General features: G+C 44.9%; 1 protein-coding gene across 3 annotated transcripts in view; it reads left to right on the top strand.

The window, feature by feature from the left end:
• Nucleotides 1-12,340, top strand: part of LOC146829566 (uncharacterized) — a 312,339-nt gene extending 299,999 nt beyond the window's left edge. For all 3 annotated transcript variants that reach the window (XM_085608270.1, XM_085608269.1, XM_085608268.1), the window contains 2 exons: nt 202-360; nt 9,684-12,340. In XM_085608270.1, the coding sequence (XP_085464396.1) occupies nt 202-360; nt 9,684-9,813 (289 nt within the window). In that variant the 3' untranslated portion in view covers nt 9,814-12,340. The remainder of the gene's footprint in view (nt 1-201; nt 361-9,683) is intronic.
• The last annotated feature ends 3,276 nt before the right edge of the window (nt 12,341-15,616 follow it).

Raw genomic sequence — 15,616 nt, 5'->3', positions numbered from 1 at the left:
GAGTGATGCAGTTTTATGTTCCCCAGCCTTCCGAGTGTTGTGGTAGCATGATTCCCTTTCTGACCCAAGCAAATGGGTGTCTATAATGTCCTGCTAAGCAGTGATCCATATTCGAGGTTAGTCTCTTAGAACAGTACTACTAAGTTCCTATAACCAGCAGCAGGTGCTCTGTTCTTCACTTCTAAACTTGTTTTTTTGTAGTGATGAAGAGCGATACCATTACTATAGCAGGGAGAGAAGTTATGAATATGACCGAGAGTACCGGAGAAGTAGAGACCACAGCAAGGAACACGATGACCGGCATCGGGAGCGAAGACACAAAGAGAAAGAAGAACCCACGAAACACAAGACATCCAGGCGGTAAGATTGAGAGTTTTAGGATTTCAAATCTATACCTGGGGCTAAAAGCAGGTCATAGTAATTGTTTGCTGCACTTAGTAGAAAGTTTTGTTTACTCAATAAGGCTCTTAGTTTTGATTCAAGTGTTGAATTTACTTTTCCATGCCTGATTCACTCCATTAAGTGCTCCAGGTAAAATTTCGAATGCTATACTTCACCACAAAATAATCATTAATGACAAGCTATAACCTTTCCTCACCCAGGTTAAAAAAACAAAATCCCCATTGTGTAGTAAGGTCACTTAGGTTTGAAATGTACCTACAAATTTGAGTGAACCATTGACGGTCTTCAGGCCATGGAGCATGATTTTTAGCTAAATTGCTGTACAAGGGGGAAGATGTTGTTGCAATTGGTAGTAGGATGGATGTGAAGAGGTCACAGGGTCAGGGAAGATTGTAGGAAGTGAGATGAAGATAGTTCAGAAAGGAAGACAGGGAGAAGAGACCGGCTGAGTCCGTTTGAGGGGGTTGGTGAGACAGGGACAGACTATCTCGGACTATAAATATAATAAACTAGAAGACAGACATTTATGCGATGGAGATGAATCTCCCAACATAAGAATGTTGGGAAGAACTGTCTGTAGAGGATCATTTTGTTGAGGTGAGTGACAGGTAGGTAGAGATGGAAAAGGACATGGGGATGGAGTTAAAATGGGGAGAGAGTGTAGCAGGTGTTGGAGAGTCATAAAAACATGAGAGCTGAGACCAGGGAAATGTGATTGGAGGAGGGAGGCATAGGTCCCATCTTGAAGCCATTGAGCATGGTGGGTTCCCTCTTCTCAGTGAATTTGTTGAGAGAACACATTTTTTTAGGTTAAATGTTCTTCTGGTATGTGGTATGACGAAAGAGATTTATTCATGCTGATAAACAATTACTGAATAAATAAACAAAATACAAAGGGACAGGATGAAAAATAAAAGAAGGAAGCAAAGATATAGAGATGAGATGGAAGGGACAAGAGCTAAAATGGAGGAAAAGGGACTAGGAAGAAAAGACAAAAGAATAAGCTGACTCTTCATCACTGACATAGTTTGTTTGTTGCCTCTGGTTTATCCCAAAGCCATTGATTTTGGGAATACACCCTCCCTCTTTTCTGTTGCAATCTCCCCACTCGTTTCTTCCTTGCCAGCACTTCCACTCTGCCTCTCACATCTTATCACATTGCTTTCTTTTCTTCCCATTGTTTCTGCTCTCTATTTCTTCACCAACATAGCACTTCTAACCATGTGTTTCCTGGTCTCTATAGCAACAGATTTTGTGGCCAATAGTTTCTCATGTGAAACGAAGTCTTTCACCTGCTCTCCCCTTGCTCACTTTACATGATTGTCAAGAATTCCTGTCATACAAGGGAAACACGCCCTTATGTAAACAGGAGAGCTGTTACATAACTCAAGGGAAACACGCCCTTATGTAAACAGGAGAGCTGTTACATAACTCAAGGGAAACACGCCCTTATGTAAACAGGAGAGCTGTTACATAACTCAAGGAAAACACGCCCTATAAAGGGAGGAACCGGGAGGTACAAGGCTGTCGGATATTGTGTTTACACCGACGTACCTGCTTCGTGAAGAGCAGTGTTCCGGAGTGGTGCTCCAGTAAGGCAAGAACGGAGGTAGGTCGAGTCGTTACTCCCTGGGCCGTGTCTTGCCCCATCGTCACCTGTGAAGGACCCGGAAGCTCTACCGGTCAACCATTGAGCTTCGCTTTTTGACTCGGCTGAGTCCAAGCGCAGTGGCGCTTTTGCTGGTTGGAGTCGTAACTCCCAGCCCGACCAGAGACACAGGGACTGCCAGCTGTAACGCACACCAGGAGGTGTTTGCCGCGTTACAGACTCGGAAGTCCACAGGATCGATCGAGCGGCTGCTCTCGGTTCAGTCTTCTTGCTTGTGATTGGGGTATCGGTGACGCATCACCAGGAGGTGACTCCGCGTCCCGGTGCAGTCTGAGGAAGAGGTTGAGCGGCTGCTCCCTTCAGGTAGAGACCCCGGCTGGGTGTATCCCTGACTCCTCGATTCTCCCCAACACTCTTCGTGCCCCTCACAGCCTACCGATTGGCATTGTCGGCCATTTCATTTCTGCCCTCTGTTGGCATACGCCGGGATCGGCGTATATGCAGAGGACGGTTAGGACCATCCGTGCTGTGGGCTGGTAACGTACTTAGCCTGGAGGATTCCAGTGACTATAACTTTTGTTTGTTCTTTGTATTTTATTTGCCTTCATTAAAAGAACTAACCCTTCACAAGTGGTTGCGTCCTCATTGTCGTGTCTGTTAAACGATCCTGAGACGTTCAGGGCGTTACAATGATTGATCTTCCACTGTGTGCCTTTCACTTGACATGTTTGCACTTTTTGCTCTTCTGATGGATTACTCACCTTTAGAATATCCTTAGGTCCCTGACTGGATCTGAAACATTTAACAGCAGTGCTCCTGCTCACCTGTAGGTGGTGTCCCGCGGCTCTGCACTGGCTTTGTTCTGCCCCAGAAGTAGCAGACGAAGCCGCATATATGTGCCACCTCTGCGTGCTGAAATCTGCTTTATTTGTTTTTTGGTACTTTTGTAAGTGGATCTAGAGCGCACTCTCAACTTTTTCCTTGGCTTTTGACAATTTTTTGTCAGAACCTTTTTTTAGTGTGCAGTGGCTATGTCCCCTCCAATAAATATCAGGATTTACTCTGTGTATGGATTGTTGCATATAGATGTCTGAGACAGATCCCCATAAAGTCTGCCTTTGGTGTTCGGTGTGACACACGTCTCCAAGTCCTGCGAGAAGTACACCCCTATGAGCCAAAGGCGACCCAGGAATGCGAAGCCAATGTGTATGTCTGTGACATCACAGAAGATTGAAGCCTTTTGCGAGGCCATGCTGTGAAGTTTTTGGCATTCTTCCGACACCATTTGGGTATACCTTTGGGGCCTACATATCCGTGAAGACCTCAAGCGATCCAAAACCCAGTTCTGGTTCTGCTTCAACATTGGAGCCGTCCTTCAATCCGGCATCAAGATCTACGCCTGCTCCTGTGACATTGCCCCTGGCACCACAGGACGACTCCTTTCCTGCCGCCTCTCTGATTCCAAGCTGAAGCCATCCCTGCATCAACTGCGGCATCTCAATGCACCCCGGTCCCGTCCATCCAGATTCATACAGAACCGTGCCATTATTCTGAAGTTGCACAAAAGTTCTCCAGCAACATTGCGGCCGGAAATAAACCAAAATAGTAAGAGTGAAAATGTATATATGGGCTTACAAAGATGGCACTTCCCGAAGCGCTGGGTTGTGTTTCCCCCGAACTAGCGACAGAAGAGAATACCTCCTTCACTGTAGTAATGAGGCCCACGGTGCAGGTCCTAGACTTGCAATTGCCTATTAGGAGGTCAAACCCAACGTTTTAACAAAAGTTTTACAACCTGGATAAACCCCCTGAGAGTTTAGACATCCATTTAATGGGCCCTGATGTGCACCGGGTCTAAGCCCTGTCCTGCCCTCTGATAAATAGGTTGATAGCTAGACTCCCCCGGCCGGTGTCCGGTGACCTTGATTTACTCACACATTACGCTACTTCAGAGGCTATGGTGGTGACAGCGTCCACCAGTAGGGTGAACCCCAAGTCTTTCCTCACAAATCCTCCGACCAGTGAGTCGAAAAGACTTGAGACCTTTGGGAAGTGATTGTCCAGCCTAACCATCCGATTGGTCAATGTCAGCTGTTTGCTGAACGGATATACCCTTCCTTTATGGAACATGTTTGGCGAGATCTTTCCGGCACTCTCTGAGGAATTTAGAGTCAATTTATCTCATACCATCCAAGATGATAAGGATGTTTGAAGTATTTTATCCGCTCTGGTCGCTACTGACTGCTTGGTCAAGCAGTTGGCACCAGTGTGGTGCTTCAGTGGCATGCTTGAATGTGATAAATGGGCTTTCTAGAGACATGCAAGCCTCTTTAATGGGCGTAGCACTTGATGGGTCTCACCTATTTGGGGATACGTTTAATTTGGCATTAGAATGCTTTAAATAAAGCCATGCTATGGAGTGTTTCCTAGGCCTTTCTACTCCCAACAAGCAGTACTCTCTTCAATTTAGTTCTTGTGAGGCTTCTCCAGGGGATTGGCGTGCCGCTCAGCCAAGGGCCCTCTGCCCCTGCAACAGGCAGCCCAGGTCTTTCAGGGACGAGGATGTAGCAGGCAACTTACAAGCCATCAAGGACAGCAAACTTCTCAGTCCCCACCCTTGCTGCAATCACCTAAAAGTCCCATTAGTTTGCCCTTTGCGGCACACAACCAACCATTGGGAGGCAGGATCAACTATTTCCTCTCGAGGTAGGAAAACATAACATCTGAGAGGTGGGTCCTCCAGATCTTCCAACAGGGTAATGCTCTGCCATTCCTTTTTGACCCGCCGCACCTCTCTGACTATCTTTCAGTCAAACACTTGTCCATTCTGCTCCAAAAAGTGCTGGTGTTTTTGGCCACAGGAGCCATAGGGAGGGTCCCAGCCAAGGAAATATGGACTGATTTTTACTCCCATTATTTCCTTGTTCCAAAGAAGGATGGGGTCCAATTTTAGATATCCATCCTCTGAATGCCTTCTTGCGTAAGGACAAATTCAGTATGCCCTGGATCCAGGTAGCTGGATGGATCGTGGCTTTGGACCAGGAGTATGTTCACTTTCATGTACCTGTCCTGCAGTCCCACAGATGCTACTTGCAGTTCAAGGTGGGTCAGGAGCATTTTCAATTTGCGGTGCTCCCCTTCGGCCTCACCAGTTCCCCTCAGGTGATGGTAGTGGTCTTGTCACATGTCAGGAGGCGGAGATACCAATTTTACTCTACCTTGACAACTGCTCAATGAAGGTGGGCTCGCTACAGTCACTCGTAGACCACCCACAGGCGATAGCAAACCTCCTGACATTGTCGTGGTCACATCGGTCATCTTCGCATAAGCTCCCTTTCATTGAAGCTACCCTGGCTACAGTGCAGTTTTTGGCCACCATAACAAGTCCAGGAAATTCGGACTATGATCTCGATATTTCAGCCTTGGTCTTGGGTCTCCTGAGAGTGGCTCTGAGGCATCTGGGCCTCTTTGCATACTGCATCCCGCTAGCTGATTATGCTAAGTGGCTCAACAGTGGAACCGGAGGTCTCAGTGGGCTCAGCATCAAAGGAACCTATCTGATTCTATCCAGGTTTCAGAGGAGGCTGCAAAAGACCTGTAGTGGTGACTCAATCTCAAATGGACTGGCGGCAGAAACCTTCTACGTAGCTCACCCAGAGTTGACTGTAGTGACAGAAGATGCGTCACTGCTGGTTTGGGAAGATCATCTGAGGGAGGTGGACATTAGAGGAATCTGGTCTCTGTCAGAGACCTGTCTCTACATCATCCTGGATGAGTTGCAGCCTATTTGCCTGTTGCTGTAGACCTTCTTTCTGTCCGTCATAGAGTCTGGTTCCAGTTCTCATGGACAACACTACTGCCACATAGTACTGCAACAAGCAGGGCAGGTTGTGGTCTTGAGACCTTTGTCAGGAGGCACATCACCTCTGGAGTTGGAGCACCAGGACATTTCCCTGGTTGTGAACCACTTGGCAGCATCTTTGAATGCCAGAGCTAGGTGGATCACAAATGGCGGCTACACTCCACGGTGACACAGGGCATGTTCCAGCATTCGGAAGAACCCTTGCTACCGAAGAGGACTCAATGTCGAGACATTTGTGTGCTGCAGTTTCCAAAAAGGCTCTCTCTCTGAAACGTATTTCAGACAGAGTGTAGCGCAGGGCTCATGTACTCCTTTCTTCTACCACCTTTCCTACCCAGAGTTCGAAGAAGGTGAAGAATGGCTAAGCCCAAATCATCCTAGTGGCTCCTGATTGGGAGAGTGTGGCATCCACAGCTTCTGGGCGTGTGCGCCTGTCCTCCGATCAGACAACTTCACCCTAGCCTGCACAATCTGCACCTCCATGTGTGGAGATTGAGTGGCGGCAGTTGACGGCATTTGGTCTTCCTCCCGAAGTTGTGGATGTAAGTTTGTTTGCCAGTAGTCCTTCTACTAAATCTGTGAATGCTGGAGGCTGGGACCAGTTTGGAGCCTGGTGTCACCTGCAATACTAATCCATTGCAAGCCAAACTGTCGAATGTCCTACAGTTTTAATATTGTAGGCCAGTAATCATATACAGGAGTCATAGTCGAAGGTTATCTGTCAGCCCTTTCAGCCATTTTAGTTTTTCCAGACCCACCGTCATGTGCATGGCTTCTAAACCCATGCACAGTTGTCCACTACGTCTCTTCATACTGAAGACAATTTTGTTTGATTTGACTTCGGCTCGTCACCGGAGTGAACTCCAGGCTCTCTCAATGCAGCCGCCTTATACCACCTTTTTCCTAAACAAAGTGGTGCTGTGGACTAGGGAAGCCGTTTTAGGTTGAGCCTAGCGGCATCGCGCATGCGCTGCTTGCTCTGCAAGGCATGCTGTATTAGGGTATGCACTGGAAGCCCCGCCCACTCTCTGCCCATATTTGTCATTGGCTTGTGTAATTGTCCTTAGAAAATGCTGGCTTCTGATTTGTACATAGGCTTGTTAGTCCTGCCTTGGTGCCGCCTTGTCTGCATTTGTTACAGCCCATAATGATTGGACCTTTTACTTGGCTCGTTACACTGTCTCCGCTATTTAGTGTGTGAGTGAGCACTATTTTCTTTAATGGTCTTCCCTTATTTCAGCACTGTCTGCTTACACTCTGGCGGCCGCGCTGCTTTATTTAATTATTTTGCAGCGCGGTCCGCATGAGTTCAGTGTAGCACAGGCAAACAAGCATTTGCAATGCAACAGTTCTCGCATTTATGTAAGTTTGAGCTATTGGCATTGTAAATAGCAATGCCTTTTATTTGTTTTGGTTTTTGAAATACAAACACATTGTGGTTTACAATGCCAATAGCTTAAACTCGTGTAAATGCGAGACCTATTGCATTGCAAATGCTTGTTATCGAAGGTTGTCACTGCTTTTCACATTGGACAAGCCATCATTCTTCCAACGTTCTTTGCCTCCTCTCACCCCTTGAAGGAGGAGGAGAGACTCTTATCAGCTTGATCCTAAAAGAGCTTTAAGCATTTACATCGATTGCACCGAAGACCTTCAGGTCGATGATCAGATCTTTGTTGGGTTCTCGGAGGAAAGTTAGAAAGAAAGAAAGAAAGAAAGAAAGCAAGGCAGGAAGAAAGAAAAGACAGAAAAGGTCTTTGTCAAGTTGGTTAGTTCTCGGCATCAAGATTGGTATGCACTGGCCAAGAAACATCCTTTGGAATGGGTTGAGAGCCAATTCCACCAGGGCCAAAGCTGCCACCACTGTGCTGGCATGCGGGGTACCTGTACTTGAAATTTATAAAGCTGTGACATGGGCGTTGGTCCAGTTCACAAAGCAGTACTGCCTCTACAGCCAGGGTTGGCAGTAAGGGCACTTTTTGTTTTGAGCCATTCCACAGACCCAAGTACTGTTTTGGTCTCTAACCGAAAGGTGGGGAATCTGCAGTTAGATGAATGCATCAGAAGAGCAAGTTTCTTACCTTCTCCCTCTGATGGGTACTCCTACTGCAACTCCTCACTGCCCTCCCTCCTTCCCGTTCTGTGGAGTGGTCTCTTTTATAATCTTAAAAGGTCCCATTGTAGAAATCTGTGCACTGTTGATCACTATTGTCCTCCACGTCCAAGTATGTCCAAGTAGTGAACGAAAATAACATACACGCAGGGGTGGCGCTTATATGCGTCTGTCGCTTCCTGGGCAGAACAAAGACTGCACGGATCCCCACAATGCACCCTACCGGCATGCAGGAGCAGTCCTTTTAAATCCTCTATATCTAGTCGGGTGCCTGGAGATATTCTGAAGGCGAGGAATCTGGGTTAGGTCGAGTATCCACCAAAAAGTAAGTAATTTTTTATTTGACCCTTTCTCCTAACGCTTTTATACCCCGACACGAAATGCTGGCTCTTCCACACTGCCACCTTTTGCCCTTTTGCTCATGTGCAGGGGTGAAGTTTCTGCGCTGTTCCCTATACTAACTTGCAGTGATGGCTCCTACAGCATGTTTTCACTTTCAGTTTTCACTCTTTATACCCCAATATTCATTTAGTGTAAATTTGCCACCATTGTGGGTAATTTTCCTGTAATTTCGATAGGCGGAAATGAGATTTTGCACACCCTTAAAATACACCTATAGCTTGTCCTAGCAAACTCAGGTTAATTTTCAGGCAAAGTTCGAAGTCTACAAGAGTGGAGGAAAAGGGATGACCAGTGTCAACTGGAAAAAGCGGAAGAAATGCCTTCATTACAAGGGATCAAGGCAAGGAAGTGTTGGGTGATGACTTTGCCGGTAACTGGGAAGAGGAAGGCTGGATGAGCCGGCATTGCTGGAAAGCAGGAGAAGAAGTCCGGTAAATCAAAATTGGAGAAATTATGGGCACTAGTACAAACCTAATCTCTACAGCTGGTTTGCACCGGCACTAGTTTTTGTGAATTGAGGTTTATTTTTCATCATCTGACTGATCCAGAGCAATGATGAAGAGGGGATAAAATGGAGAACACAGTTATGAAGAAAGGGATGGATATGAAAACAGTAGCAATGCAAAATGGCATGGATTTAAAATAACTTGCAAACCTTGAGATAAAGAGGAAGAAAGTGTGGGATGGGAAAATGAAAACACACAAAGTGAAATCAAGACAAGGGGGCCTTAATGTACTGCAACTCTGGCAACCAGCAGCTATGAAACAGGCACTTGAGGAAAAAAAATTACAACCTGCATTTATTTATTTATTTGTACAAATTAAGCTCTGCAGTGGTAATTCTAAAAATCATAGTGCGTGGGACCACACAATATATAAATAAAACTGGAGTAAAGTATTGTGACAATTGCCTTTTCACAATTTGTTATTTCTGAATAGATGACCCAAAACGGTGACACATCTTCAAAGAATGTAGTACTCAACAAAGTAGTAATTTGTGCAGAAATTAAGCATATACTAAAAGTCAGACGCAGTAGGTGTGTTGCTGAGACTTCTCAGAATTAAATGAACCTCATCATGGGAGTTAATTAAGAACTCCACAAATGCCAGGATATTGTTCAGAGATTGTGAGACTGTCTTGCGTAGTCTGACTAGATAGAATTAACCCAATAGGGGAGGGATTAAGCTGCTGATAACCTACATATTAGCAATAGTGTGTGTTTTACATCTGTGGTGTTTTCGATATGTGTGGTGTTTTTGCCCTGCATCTCACTTAAATTTCTTTCCTACCCCAGTAAAACTCACGAGACTGAAGAAGGTGAAACACCCCGGCGTCACAAGCACAAAAAGAACAAACGCAACAAGGAAGAAAAGGTTGAGAGTGATGGCAGCCCTCTTAGGGATGAGCGTGTTTTCAAAGAGTGAAGCTTGGTGGGCATACGCAAAGGAGCAAGCGTTCTCATGAGACGAGCACATGTTGCAGTTTCTGAATCTGGCAGAAACCATGTCGCACAGCAGGATTCTCGGTGTCACTCTAAAGACCACCAGGACCCTCCAGAGATCCATATATTTGATAGGTTGTACTGAAATAGTGCACAGCCAGCTGTTAAGCCAAAAGTCTTACTATGTCGGATCCTATGGTTTCTGACGTAAACAGGGTCTGGGCTGACACTTGCTGACTATGTGGTTCCTAACTTGTGGCTTTTACAAGCATGTTTCACATTTGGTAACAATCTGGCATTTTCAGTCAGGTGGTGGCCATGCTCAAACGATTAGTGTTTCTTTGCCACCTTTGGATATTGGTTTACAGTTTCTCCAGGATCTTTTATGATCTTCTCTGTGGAAACCAAACTGATGTGTTGAGGAGCATCAATATTTGATGAATATTCTTGCATTCATTCTTCCTTTCTGACAAAAGGTTGATCTGTATTTTTGGGTCTTTTTCTAAAATGCTAGTTAGACCACTGCCCTCAATTTTCCATCCTCACACAGTTCATGAATGGGCTCATTTATTAAGTAACGTGGTGTATACAGATGTAGAAAAGTGCTACCCTGTGAGTCTCGTTCATTTATCTATCATAGATTTTATCTACATGCTGTTGTAGTCAGGTGCTTAACTGTAGCTTACTGCAGCAGGTAATATAGCTTCACCATCACTTCTGGGAAGCTGGCTCATTGTGATAGCTGGTCCTTTGCAGATCTCTCCTTTTATGCCAGGATCTGGGGCAAGGATAGGGAAAGACCCAAACAAAGGGAATCAATGCCTGAAGAGGTCAACAAAGAGAAGAATACTTTCTGCGTAAGAAAAGCACATGTGAATTATTCACATACCTAGTATGATTCCAATTGTGTGTTCCCACACTAGACCATCTTACCAACATGTACATCCTTTTTTGCTGTTGTTGTTAGATTGAATCCAAACCAGGTATTGTTTTTGCTGTACATTCTGACCTGGTGTGTGTGAGAGAGAGAGTACCGACTGGGACGATGAAAAAGAACAATTTTGAATTGTTTTAAAACAAGAATACCTTAATATATAACTAAATTATTATTTAAAATCAGACAATTAGATCTAGGAGTAGTTCTGTTCTATATGCAAATGCAGCTTATACAGAAATGTATAGCTTTTGTAAATAGACAATTATGTATTTTACATGTAAACAGGTGAGACCGCGTGAGTGTTTTGATTGTTGTATGTTTGTAACGGTGATGGTGAACGACAATGAACTGGAATGTTGCACCATGCACACTCGGTCAGCGACGTACTGTTGGGTTGGAATACGTGTGCGTAGCTATAGAACATAATCCCTCTATTTAAAGACGCTATCTAGTGTGAAGGAGGGCCGAGCTCCCTGCTGCATGATAGATGCAACTGGTCAAACAGATGAATTTAAATGTTTGTTTGCAACTTGGGGGTCTTTAGCTGACCATTTGTATGAGATAAAATAGGTTCCTGTGTAAAGGAGCATGTATGTATGTAAGGATCATCTCAGGATATTGCTTTATACCCTTATGTCTTGCATAATTTTTTAGTGACCTACACAGTTCATTTATTTTGCTGTTCGAACTGTATTTGTTATATTGTTTTGTAATTGAGAGAAGACTTGTACAATACGATGCAAACAAATACAATGTGTGACATAGCTAGACACAAAAAGTACTGTTTTACATATATGCAACATAGGGCATCATGGATGGATGTTCACATTTGGTATCATAAGGGGTAGGAGTGGTCTGGTAATCGACTCTTTTGTCCAAGAAGATGCATTCTGTTTTTTTAGAGCATAGGTATATCCCTGGAGTAATGAGTAATCTGCTTCAATTATTCTACATATTCATGAAATCCAGAAAACATTTATGAAGAGGCTTTGATCCATCAGAGTTGAATGCCCCACGGGTCACAGCTTCAGCTGACGTGCCACTGGTGAAATAAATTGGAGATATGGGAATACATCTCTGTACAATTCAAAGGCTGGAAGCAAAAATACAATGATTCCTTTCAAGGATTCCATTTGCACCAAGTGTAAACTAAAAAACGTGAATCTTTAAGACTCTTAATGTGTGTCACAAACCTCATGTTCTACTGTGGTTTCTTCTAAACTTGTGTTGGTTTCATTCTCTTTGCACAGTTAAATTGCAGGCATATGTTTTTTTTGTGTGCAGTCTACATCACCGCCAAACCGCACATAGCATAATTCATCTACCACAGTGAAGCCATGTCTTAAGAATACCCAAAGCTTAGGTAATGTGAAGTTCTTTCACTGTCTCCTCCCAACATTTGTGGAAGCCTTGCATACTCGATTTGAACTTGAAACTTAGACTTGATTAAACGCTGAGCTGCTCTGGCACCAAAATATATGATTTTTCATGCTATGAGGGAGCATTTGATTGTTTGATCATTTCAAAACCTTTGCGGGTGGAGAGTTCAAGGGAAATAAAGCATTTTTGTAAATATGATTGTGCAATCGTTTTACTTTCTAGATTCTAATCTTAATTGACTGGTGTTAAGTCAAACTGAGATATCAGAATCAAGGAATTGGCAACTGCAGTCCGCTCCATCTGTCATGGTGCATGAACCTGCATCTTTCTACTGCACTCATCTAACAGTGAGGCACCATTTTGGCTTGGTTAACATATAGCCAAGAGCTTCATGTTATGGACGTAACGCTGGAGTTCTCCCTTTCACACAAGGAACTCTACTAAGTCAATGTCAAACAAGAATGTTTTGGGTCAACCATAGAAAGGCTAATGCTAATCCCACTCCACAAAAATAGGACCAACGAACTAGCCAATCAGCATCACCACATTGGTCAGAACATTAAAGGGACCAGCCAATAAAATGAAAAATCTTGTCCTCCAACCCAACCTTGGATCATCAAAACTCAATGATAGTGAGGATTCCAGAGTGTTCCATCGTATGATAGTTTCTGGTTGGGTTGTAAACATTTTGTGATGACATTCTGAGCAGTGCCCAGGTACCCCTAGGTGTGTTAGTGCTGCGCTATATAAATGTAGATTGATTGATTGATTGACCGAATGTCTCCTGAAGGCAGCTCAGATGTGAATAAGCAAATAGTTACAAACTTTAAGCCGAAAGGCCTCTAAGATTTATTTTATTTGTGGTTTTATATAGCATGTACAAGAGCTCCACACATCTGTACTGTTCAATTTTCTCTGCAGCAATTTGCACTTACTCATTTTTTTTGTTGATAATTGTAATATGTGTTCGAGGCATGTGAGCTGTAGATCACATGCTTTGCATACTCCTCCCATTTAGTGTGGGTCCGGATGTTTGCAATTTGTTTTTCTTCGAAGAAGTCTCTTAAGTCACGATGTAGCGGACTCCTCCTTTCGGTGCGCATGGGCATTGACTCCATTGATAGATTGTTTTTTTCCGCCATCGGGTTCGGACGTGTATTGCTGTGCTCCATTTCGAAGCCGTTCTTCGGGTTCCTCTCGGTGCGCAATCCACTCTACCCGCGTTGGTATTGTTTTAAACGTGTATCCCACTTCACGTATTATATCCGTCAAGGAAAACACCTAATTCGATCGAAGATCTTCGGGAAAGCCGTCCTGTCTAACCGCTTTGGTCCACATCGCAGTCGATGGAACGGACTCCATTCAAATTCTGCCCTCGGTGCCACGTCCAGTATCCGTGCACCGACTCGCACGAAGTGTGCAACTTGTGCTTGTCCCCGGAGCACAACGAACAGGACTGTGATGTGTGCAGATCGGTGCGATCAAAGAAAACGCTCCTTGATAGTCAGGCTTGACTTTGCGCGATGCAGAGTCAAAACGTCGAATACACGCTGGACATCTTCAGCGAAGGATCTGAGCATGAATTTGACGCACAAGGGGCTGAGGAAGAACAAGGGGACCTTGCCTCCATTCCAGAATCGGACTCCGAGTTAGAAGAAGACTTGCCACAAGGTCAACATCCTGTGAGTATCGATCGCCCCTTAACCCAAACTCCAACTCAGCCGAAACAAAAGGTTTCGGCACCATCCCCGCCTTCGGGCCACAGTCGGCACCAACAAGATGTTTCAGATGCCCCGCCCTCCGGCTCGGCACCGAAATACGTCTCTAAGCCTTCCGGCTCGGGATCGAGTCGGCCGATGGCTGGCACCTCGCCGAAACCTTCAGGCTCAAAGTCGAAAACCGATTCGGAGCCCAAATCGTTGACACCGAAAACAAAGCCTCCTTCGGCACCTAAACCTTCAGTGCCGAAAAGTGATTCTACCTCGTCACCGAAAGTCCTTGGTGCAGAAACCTAAAACTGTTCCTCCGAGGCTGCAGGATCCGATTTTCGATGCCCAACACCCAAATCGGACCAAAACAGAAGGAAGTGTATATAAATCCACTCAGAAACACAAACTTGAGTCCGAGGACGCACCTTTCTTTATTCCTTTCAAAAGGAGGAATGTGGATACTAACTCTTCCCCTCCTCCTCTTTTACCACGTTCCCCTACACCAACCTCTCCAATTTTCATAATTGAATGATTACACCAACTAACTCTCCACCACCACCTGATGATGATGATGATGATGGTGGGGGGAGACAATATTTTACCTATAGACCCCTGGAAGGATTATCACACAGTTTCACCTACAGCTAACAACCTAGATCATTACCCTCCTGGCAACAATGTAGGATATCTATAATTACTTGCTATACCTGCAGAATATCATGGGGTAAAGTTACACAAGGAATCTTTAGAGGACGATTTCCTATTTGAAACGCTCAGTACCACACAAAGGGCTAGTCACACTCTACATATGCTTAAAGGCATGATGAGACATGCCGATGACATCTTTAAAGATCCAGTGCGGGCTCGCATTCTCACCACCAGGATTGATAAAAAATATAAGTCTGCTCCCTCTTATCCAGTCTTCATTAAAGGTCAGCTACCACTAGACTCTTTGGTGGTCTCTACGGCCCGTAAACAGGCCAATTCACGAACTACAGGTGATGCTCCCCCTCCAGACAAGGAGTCAAAGCTATTAGACTCCTCTGGTAAACGAGTAGAAGCCCAAGCAGATCATTGGTGCATTGCCAACACCCAGGCCCTGCTAGCCAGATATTATAGGGCACACTGGGACGAAATGGAGCAGTTGGTACAGCTCAAACCACTATTCACTTACTTTACCAACTAGGGTTTACAGTGAATGCGTTGAAATCTACAACGTTCCAACATGCAAGCTTATCTGGGAGCCGCAATAGATGCTCACAAAGCTCTAGCCTCTCCCAGTACAGCCAAGATTCACAGTATTCAGTCCCTTCTCACTCAATTTCAGCCCAACCAATCATTGCCAGCAAGAGTCTTCATGCAACTGCGAGTCATCATGGCGTCTTGCATTACATTTGTTCCCCGCGCAAGACTTCACATGCGTCCCCTTCAAGAATGCTCAGCAATGTCGGTGGAACCAGTCACAGTGTCAGTTAACCGATCTAGTGTTAGTAGAAGGCCCCACCCATCGCTCTCTGCAGTAGTGGAACCTTCAAAATTATCCAAAGGGCGGGCCTTTCTCGACCCTGCTCCACAGACAGTGCTAACAGCAGATACATCGCACACTGGTTGGGGCACTCGCCTACAAAGTTATACCATCCAAAGATTATGGACTCTAAAGTACAGGGGCCTCCATATCAATCACCTAGAGCTACTAGCAGTGTTTGTAGCGCTCAAAGCCTTTCAAACTCGCCAAATAGGCAAAACTGTCTTAGTCCACA

The sequence above is a fragment of the Triturus cristatus genome, chromosome 5_2 (assembly GCF_964204655.1).
Source record: "Triturus cristatus chromosome 5_2, aTriCri1.1, whole genome shotgun sequence".
NCBI classification, from domain to species: domain Eukaryota; kingdom Metazoa; phylum Chordata; class Amphibia; order Caudata; family Salamandridae; genus Triturus; species Triturus cristatus.
This window is presented reverse-complemented; position numbering and strand designations above follow the sequence as displayed.